Below are 10,017 nucleotides of genomic sequence, written 5' to 3'. Positions count from 1 at the left end.
TCTGGGACAGTGCTGGACAGGGGCAGACAGGCTGGTCTGGGACAGTGCTGGACAGGGGCAGACAGGCTGGTCTGGGACTCGCAGGCTGCGAGCCTCACCAAGGTGCGGGAGAGCCCAGAGTCATGTCTGCAAAAGTAAGGTGGGACTAATCAGGGGACACCCAACTTGACCTCTGGCCTCCACATGCACATAGGTGTGCATGCACTTACTTACACACGTGCACACACACACGCCCTAAAAAATGTTCATGTTGGCCAGGCTCAATGACTCACAACTGAGTCCCAGCTATATGAGAAGCTTAGGCAAGAGAATTATTTGAACTGCTTTTGAGGGGGAAAAAAATAAAAAGCTTGCTAGGCAGCATGTGGCTGTCAATCACAGGTTCTCAGAAAGCTTCTTCAGGAGGATCACAAATTTATCAAGACTCAAAATAAAATTAGATATGGCTGGAATGTAGCTCAGTGATCCTAAATTCAATCCCATGTATCACCAAAACCTAATACATTATTCTCGGAAATTTTACCTAAGAAACTAATAAGATTCAACCTTTGTGTACAAAGGTTCATAAAAGTATGTATGGTAGTGAAAAACTTGCCAACATCCCAGATGTCCAACAAAATAAAGTATTATGCATCTGTATAATAGAGTGGGTGGCAGCCTGTTAAGAAGCATGTTTTCATGAGGGATACATATGATCATCAGAAAATACTTGCTTGCAATCAAACACGAAGTGATAAAATGTGACAAGGCTAGGTGTGTCCTGCAGGCACAGTGTAGGTAGGCAGGTCGATGACACAGTAGCGACCTCTGGGCGCCATAACTGCTATGTTCCTGGTGTTTTCACTTGCGTTTGTTTTCTAAAGTCCCTGTAATAAATAGGAGCTACATTTTGAATTAGAAGCAGAGTGTTTATGTGCTTTTAAGCTCAAAGCACATTGTGTGGCAGCTCGAGGTTGTGGACTGCAGAATTTAGACCAGGTCTTCAAGCAGGTCGGTCCCTTTATTTCCAGGATAGAGAAATTGATGGGGTTAACATAATATTGAATCTTTAGCTTGTGTTTACCATGTGCAATGTTTTTATGCTGTTCTCTTACTGTGCTTGTGAGCTGGTCTGCTCTCATGCCCATTTTGCACAGGAAGAAACATGCTTACAGAGATGGAGTAATTTGCCTATAACTAAGAAATGGAGCTAAGATCTGTCTGAGTCTGAAATGTTTAAACTAATATGGATATTGTGGTTTTGTTTAATATCGCTTTTAAGAACTGGCTTCCAGTTAGGCATGGTGGTGCACGCCTTTGATCCCAGCACTCAGGAGGCAGAGGCAGACTGATCTCTTCAGTTTGAGGCCAGCCTGGTCTACAAAGTGAGTTCCAGGATAGCAAGGGAACCCCTGTCTGGAAAAACTAACCAATCAAACAAACAAAAATATTGGCTTCCTTTGGTGGCCAATGTTTGTTATTCTCTAAAAATTCATTGTAAAATTACATAGTCCATAATATTTTCCGTTCTGCTAAGATGGTTTCATTATGAAGAGAATTCTCAGTGGAGGGTAGTTTTGTGGGTTCTTTTTATAGATTCTAATAGCGTTAGTATAGGGTGGCGGCACATGCCTGTAATCCCAGGTGTTGGTGACAAAGGTAAGCAGATTGAGCATTCAAGGCTAGCCTGAATTAGCTACGTGAAGAGTTCAAGGCAAGCTCAAGCTACATAGTGAGACTCTCCACTAAATAAATAAATTACAGCTTGGGATTTTCTATAAACATTTCCAAAATTTTAAAAGAATGTTGCCACAGATATTTTAGCATTGAACACCTCACAAAGTGAAGGTGAGTAGTTGTCAGTTCTGGGAGACTATAAAAATATAACTGGTTGGTAGATTATACTATATTTATGAGAAAACGTGAATATATAATCTGATATTGACACACACCTTATGAGAATATGTTCAAATAAAGTCTGGTGAGGGTTTCCTGGCTGGTGTAAGCACTAGCCACGTAGGCCTGACAACTGAGTTTCGTTCCATGAATTCACAATGGAGGAGAGGTCCAGCTCCCCAGAGTGCCCAGTTACACTCACACATGCACACACTTCATGCACACACACAGTAATAATATTAACAAAATTTAAAATTTCTAAATTTATTGAAATTTCATCCAGTGTTGAGAAATAATATGTTTAATTTTTGTCAAAATGCATGTGTTCATTCTATAGTTTCTTCTCAACATTAATATTTTCTATAAGTACTCCTGTTAAAAAAGGCTATACACCTGACTGTTTATTTAAATAGGCAATCTAACCTTTAACTGTATTTTTATGACTTGGCTTCTAATTCTGTGTCCTTACTTTTAAGCACCGAATGTTGTCCAGACAAGAGGAGCTGAAGGAAAGAGCCAGAGTTCTGCTTGAGCAAGCGAGACGAGATGCGGCTGTCAAGGCCGGGAGCAAGCATGCTGGCAGCACAGCCCCTCCGCTCTCCAGCGGGCAGCAGAGCGATGTGAGGAACCCTGTTTGCACAGACCACAGCTGTTCATAGTGACCACAGCTGTGCTGGGTCAAGGGGAGGGCCTCTCTCAGTTACTTTCCTTACACTGTGGCTACGTGGTTATTCATTCAGCTGGTGAATCCATCCAGTGAGACCAGTCACACTGTTGTTATTGCTGGGCGGTGCTGCTAGCTTTGAGGGGAAGTACAGTTCTGAACTAAAATTATGTGCTATAAGTATCTGGTTTACTTCATTTACACTTTATTTAAGTGTATTTAAGTCTATTTAAGATTATATTTCTCCACAGAATTTTGTTAGAAACACTAGTATATAATAATACCCATTTTTATTGAGTATCTAGAGTGTGTATTTTACACAACTCCATGAAGGTATTCACAGTACTTCCCATGTAACAAGACTGAAGCTGATAGGCACTTTTAAGTTCAGGTTTTAAAGGTGTCTTGGTCAGTAAATGGTAATCAGGGATTTGAACCTGAACCTTATTAGTTTCCAGAGACCATGAATTCCCTTGTTATATTCCCTCATTCCTATATTGTCATATTTTCTTCATGTGTTGTTTTTGTGCAGTACTTCACAAATAATAATGAACATAGAACAGTAGCAATCACTCGATATAGTAAGATATGGAACTTATCATTGGAAACTAATAGCCCTACTTAACTACCAAACTCATACATAAAATCACAGTCTATTGTAAGTCTCTGTAGATGCCAGCTTAATGGTCTCCAAGCTATGGGGTGTTGTTTCTAAATGATGGGTCTTTTATGAAATAAGGGATTATAAAAGTTTACCAAGCCATTATTTTTAACAAAAACAAGTAAAATAGAATAGAGGAGAATGGAAAATAGAACGATTGAAAATTTATTACACTTAATCGGTTTTGTGTGTATGTGTGAAACTCTTCTTTTTCAGTTCCATTGGTCTGTGTGCTGACTGGACTTGAGTAAAATGTGGTTTTAGCTATACATTATAATCACAAAAGTTTGAAATATTCTACTCTGAGATTGTAATCCCAGCACTCAAAAGGAGAAGACAGGAAGATTGCTATGAATTTGTCAGCCTGGGATATATAGTGAGTTACAGGCCAGCTTTGGCTACAGGTGCCATCTCATAAAACAACAGCAAAAAGAGAGAAAGAAAGAAAAAGAAAAAGAGAAAGAAAGAAAGAAATTAAGAAAAACACTAATTCTGAGGACTGTTCTAAAGAAGAACATGTAGGCTTTATATTAGCTTTTACAGTGCTTGACAGTCTATCATATCAGTACTTTATAGACTTATTTGCCAGATAGATTTGTGTTATATCTGAAGCAAGTCTGGTCACAGTAACAGGGAAAATGACTGTTTCTCACTTGAAATTTTATTTTCTGGTGGGAAGAGAGATGATTAAGTAATTACAGGGTATGAAAACTGTGTGTTATAGCAGAGATGATTCAAGAAGGGGAGGCTTGGCGACCTGAAAGGTGGGGCATGAGCTTGGTTGCTGAAGGAGCCATTCCAATGAAGAACCACAAAAAGAGTACTTACTTCAAAAAGAAAGGGGTTTTTATTGATGTTTTATTTGTGGGGAAAGTGTGTTTCATATTCTCTCAAGTACTAAAAGCTGGACAGTCTGTTTATAATTATCTAAATATAATTTTAGAATACAAGTAAATTAAAAATATACTGTGAATTGATTTTAAATTCGGAATACTTGGTATCTAAATTATTTGTCTACCTGCCTCTGCCTTCTGAGTGCTGGGATTAAAGGCATGTACCAAAATGGCCAATGTCATGGTTCTTACATTGTAATACACAGAAACTGGACAGAATTATATATACAGCAATAAAGAATGAATAAACACATGATCTGTTCATGTGACAGAAGGCAGTTTCAGCATGGCTAACTGAAAGTCCTGAGAAGTGGGGTACTCAGCATGGACTGCCTGTATGATACAAAGTCTCACACTGCTGAGATCCACAGTAGCTTAAATAAATAACAGATGTACTAAGTTACAGTGTCTACCTGTAACCTGCATGCATCTGTAACAGGGTACCAAGAAGCTGTCACTGCTTACCAGGAGGTAGGGGGTGAGCTCAGTGATGGGGGATAAGCAAACTCCCCAGGTGGGTGGAAAGAGATAATGTGAAGCTTTACTTTGTCAGTAGATAAGTGTTAAAGTTTATTAAGCTGAGAATGATTGCATATTACCAAGTGTAATCCTACCTCTGTAAAATTTATTCTTTTAATATTCAGTTGTGTTCCTATGTATAAAATTTTAAAAAAAGTTAGAAGTACTATTATAGTAGCTCCAAAGTAATATGTATAGAGTAAGTCCAAAGAGATGCATAATAAGACATTTTGATAGAAAGGAATATCTCAGTTTTAAATTTACTGTAATAGGAATGCTTCCCATGAGACCGATCTTCTTACTTTTCAAGTATGAACTATAGCTCCAATGCAGATCATTTTTAAATCATTTATTTTTATTTAATGTGCATTTTTCGTGTTTTGCCTGTGTGTATAGATCCCCTGAAACGAGTTACAGGCAGTTATGAGCTGCCATGCCGTGCTGGGAATTGAAACCAGGTCTTCTGGAAGAGCAACCAGTGCTCTTAACTGCTAAACTAAGCTCTCTCTCCAGCCCGTCCACTGCAGATCTTTAAAACGTAGTCATTTCCTAACGTGTAGCTCTATAGCTGTTGATAAGTGTTTTCCTATTCCACCACCCACCCCACCCCCTTTTAGCTCCTGGCAACCATACTCTACTCTTAAGAGGAATTATCATGTTTGTCTTTCTGTGGCTGGTGCTTATCTACTTGCTTGAGCCAAGATCCTGCTAGGTCCCTGACTGGCACTGAACTTACTACATAGACCAGGCTGGCCTCAAATTCACATAGATCCTCCTGCCTCTGCCCTGGGTGCTGGGATTAAAGGCATGCACCACCACACCCAGCCCAATTTTAATTCCTTTGGCTAATCCAGAAGTGGTATTTCTGGATTGTGCTGTGTGGTTCTGTGCTTAGGGTTTATGGAACATTCCTACTATTTTCATAACAGCTGTACTGTCTTCTTTTGCTGTTTGCAAAGGTGCCAGTTTCTCATTTTCTTACCACCATTTGCTGGTTTTCATTATCTATTGGTCTGGTTTGGAGTTTTATTCAAACATAGTCTTGTATGTTACCAGGCTGAAACTGCATTCTGTCATATGAACAGATCATGTGTTTATTTATTCTTTATTGATGCATGCAATGAGATGAAAAAAGGTAAATCAAAAGGTTGGTATCCAACAGTGACATTCAGTCTTGAAGAAAATTGATAGTAACCTGAGAGTCTTCAAGAGTTTACTGAGGGGGCTGGAGAGATGGCTCAGAGGTTAAGGTCGCTGACTGCTCTTCCAGAGGTCCTGAGTTCAATTCCCAGCAACCACATGGTGGCTCACAACCATCTACAATGAGATCTGGTGCCCTCCTCTGGCTTGCAATCATACATGGAGGCATTACACTGTATTGTATACATAATAAATAAAATCTTTAAAAAAAAAAAAGAGTTTACTGAGGCCTGAAATAGTGCACATGCCTTTTATCCCAGCACTCAGGAGGCAGAAGCAAGTGAATCTCTGTGAGATGGAGACCAGTCTGGTCTACAGAGTGAGTTCCAGCTCGGCCAGGGCTCCATAGAGAAACCCCGTCTGGGTGGTGGTGGTGGTGGTGGTGTTTACAGCAGAGTTTTCTAGAATTGCCTGCTGCTTATGAGGCCATTGAAGGAGAGCTCTACAGCTATTAAGTTCCCCCTGTCCTTTGTTCCTGTGCGACTGAGACCCTTTCGGTGACTACCAGGAAGAACTAGTAGAACCATAATCACATTCGCGTGCATAAGTGCACGGGAGAACGTCATGGACTTGGCACAGGCGAACTCCTTTAGGACTTTGTAGTTCTAGACAGAGTGAAGATTTACTGGCAAGTCAGAAAAGGGTTAATTTGAAAGGTTAAAGGAAGCAAGGTTCTACTTCAGATGTTCAGGATTATAAAATATAAAGAGAAATAAAGTGTCAGTATGAAGACATGAAACCCTAGAATCCTTTGGTATCATCATTTAGCCTTAGAAAATAAACTCCAAGCTCCCCTTGCCCTCACAGAGGCCCCCACAAGCCCTTTCCCCCCTTCCCAGCTCACTTTGGTTTTCAGTGCAGTTGCATGTCATTGGAGCATCTAGAGCTACCACACTCTCGTGTTCTTGGTCGGGCATTGGCTCTTCTCTCCCAAAAGCTGCTTCTCTTTCCTGACTGCTCTCTGGTCTTTTCCCTTAGATTTACTAGAAGCATTCTAGTCTCTTGTTTAATTCTGCACTGTGGGAAGTACAAGGACACCTAGTATCAAGTGTCTGGTGAACTTTCAGTAAGTAAATGAAGGGATATAGTGAGATCCTGTTTTTCATGTTGTTTGCTGACTGATAACAGAGCAATAATGAATAATTGGCTGTAAGAAGTTTCTATGAAGTAAAGGTTTATAAAGAGAGGAAATAAATTTTTCTGTGAAGGTCGTCAAAGCGGACTGGATTGTTACTGCACAATCTAGCTGCAAATCGAGATACTTTGTCACTTTGGGTTTTCAGTTCCGTGTGTCCTCTGATTCCTGCTGTTCTTGAACCCTGTGCGGGAATACCTTTCTTGTTATATAGATGCTTACATCTGTGTCATCTCCTGCACAGCTTTAGCTTGATCTGCCCAGGACAGAAAGGGAGTGGAGAAAGGACAGACACATAGACACACCACACATACAGAAAAGCTGACCCTCTGATAGTCTAAGGGAAGCTACTCCAGCAGCCTGGAGACTCGGTGCATTCCTTATATACCACCTAGTGGAGAGGGGCTGACCTCAGGGGAGGTCCCCGTGGGAAGCAGTCTCAGGTTGCATCCATCCTGGAGGAGGGGACTGTGTTTGATAGCTCCCTACACTGGTTTAGCTACAGGCCATCACTTCCTTCCCAGTATTTATACTTAGACCAACGGAAGGCTTTGTAGTTCCCGTGGATCTGAGGTTCTGGGTTCCTTGGTGTGGTTGTGTCCCATCCACTCAGAACTTCATTTGCTCCCCACACACCCGCCCTTTCTCTTGTCTTGGAACTCGTACTAGAACTCAGCTGCCACGTCCGCCCCGAATTCCAGCATTCTGCTGAACATTCTCATGACTACTCCAGCTGTAGACTTCACGTCTAGGGGCATTTTCTAAGTCGCTGACCACAGCCTAGTAGTATCACCTGGTTCCGTATGTACCGGCCGTGTTTAAGTTTTCTAGGGGAAAGCCAGAGTTATAGTTTCCCCAAAAGACAGCTTGTAACAAGACGTGCCATTAACCTTTTAATTTTACTCAGTTTTTTCAAGACTACCATTACCTAAACAAGAACTTTGTTTAAGTATGAATTACCTTCTAAGTCTTCTGACTTAAGAAGGAAACAGCTAAACTGGCAGCTTCTTTAAAAGAAAAAGGTAAACAGGGTCTAGAGAAATGGCTCAAGACTTGAGCACTTTTTGCTTGTGCAGGACCCTGGCTTAGTTCCCAGCACCCTCATGGTGGCCTACAACTATCTGTAACTCCAGTTTCAAGGGATTCAAATAACTCTTATAAACCCTGCAGGTACTAGGCACACACATGTTGCATGTACATGCATGCAGGTTAAACACTCATAAAACAAATATTTTCAAAACAAATAGGAATTCTGCATTATTATAAAGTGAACTTGAAGTTTCTTCCATTATATTTAATACCTCAGTACAACGACCCACCCATTATACAGTTTATATAACAGCCGATTCATACCTTAGCAGGAGGGAGAACCTACCTGCAACTTAGTAGTAAGTTTTAGAAGATTTTCTCTATCTTCAGATGTTTGCAGAAATGTTTGACTCCTCTAAAGAAAGCTATACATGGGAAAATATTTTAGGTTGACTAGTCCTTTAAGATAGACTGAAAAGAATAACAATAATAAATACAGATAATAGTTACTTTGTTTTGCTGATCTTAGAAATAAACCTAAATGCCTTACTTTTGAAGAAGAATACAAACTATTTTTCATGTTAAACCTTAATGGTTTAATTTTAATTGTGTGTCTGTGTGTAATCACATGTGTATACAATTGTCTGTGGAGGCCAGAAGAGGGCGTCTGATCCCACGGAGTGATAGGTTGGTGTGGACCACCACGTGGGTGCTAAAAACCAAGCTGCTATCTCCTGCAAGAGCAGTGGGCATACTGACCCGGGAGCTTCTTCCAGTTCTCAGTCGTGCCTTTAAATACATTCTATTGTCATGAAGTACTGTCTTGTGCTTTTGATGTTTGTTGGAAAATATTAATCTAAATGGAACTTGTCTATCATGCTGATAATTGTGTATAGTAGATTTACATTAGCTCACTGAATATTCTCCAGATTATAAGATGGAGTTATCATCAACTGACAAAAAGATATCATAAAATGTCATTTTGGTAAAACCAGCTAGAGAACTGTCTCAGTGCTTAAGAGAACTTGTTGCTGTTGCAGAGGACCCAGGTTTGATTCCAGCACCCACATCGCAGCTCACAACCATTTGTAATTCCAGCTCCAGAGGGTGACACTTTCTCTGAACTCCATGCTACCAAGCATACATGTGGCATATAGATGCAGACAAAACAGTTGTACACATAAAATAAAATGAATTAAATTTTTTAATCATTTTGATAAAAATCTGAGTAACTCTTGGTAATTTTTCATGTGCATCTGTATGTCTTCATATGTTTTGTTCTAAGTATATAGCATTAAAGTATGTATAGAATTATATTTACATACTCATAAATACTGGCTTTATCATACATTTATAGATATTATTACATTCAATAGCCTCTGTTAACCAAAGTTTTAAAATTAAATTAGAATTTTTATTTTTCTAAATTATTTATCACTTCTGTTATTAGGGAGAAATAGCTTAACTTTAATTTATAATTTCAATTATTATAGGTATGAGTTTTCAGTTACTATAAAAAGAAATCCAAAACCTTTAAAACACATAGAGCATTTTATCTTATTTAGAGATAGAATATGCCTAGGGCACCCAAGATGAAAATATTTTTTGTATTTTACTTCAACACAGTCATCAAAAGATCAACTGTACATAATCCATTTCAGGCTAGTAAGACACATTAAATGATGTCTGATCTTCCCGCGGTTGCCTTTTAAGGAAGAATGCGGACTTGCTCCTATGTTCAGTATAAATATCTGTATGAAGCAGTGCTTTTTTATTCTCCGTGATTTAAATAATACCTTATCTCTTCCGTCTGAATTTAAGTTGGTTTGAAGTCTGCTATTCTAACAATAGTTCCTAGACTTCTTAGCAAACGTTGTTATCTTGCTGGAATATCTCTAGAGTCACACAAAACCCAGCATTGTTGGGTGGGAAAACCCCCAAGCATCTTTTCTATTATGTCTCCATAAACCCCTAGCTTCAGACATCCTATTTACTCAAGAATGCCATGGGCGTATAAAGCTAGAGCTAGGTGTCTTAGCAT

At 39.5% G+C, this 10,017-nt stretch overlaps 1 protein-coding gene across 8 annotated transcripts in view; it reads left to right on the top strand.

Annotated features, from left to right (window-relative positions):
* Nucleotides 1-10,017, top strand: part of Ehbp1 (EH domain binding protein 1) — a 282,868-nt gene that overhangs the window by 203,458 nt on the left and 69,393 nt on the right. For all 8 annotated transcript variants that reach the window (XM_026788929.1, XM_026788928.1, XM_026788926.1 and 5 more), the window contains one exon: nt 2,352-2,495. In XM_026788929.1, coding sequence (XP_026644730.1) covers nt 2,352-2,495 — 144 coding nt within the window. The remainder of the gene's footprint in view (nt 1-2,351; nt 2,496-10,017) is intronic.

Source organism: Microtus ochrogaster, unplaced genomic scaffold (genome assembly GCF_000317375.1).
Source record: "Microtus ochrogaster isolate Prairie Vole_2 unplaced genomic scaffold, MicOch1.0 UNK9, whole genome shotgun sequence".
In the NCBI taxonomy this organism is placed as follows: domain Eukaryota; kingdom Metazoa; phylum Chordata; class Mammalia; order Rodentia; family Cricetidae; genus Microtus; species Microtus ochrogaster.
Note: the sequence above shows the minus strand (reverse complement) of the source record. Positions and strands in the feature narration are given on the sequence as shown.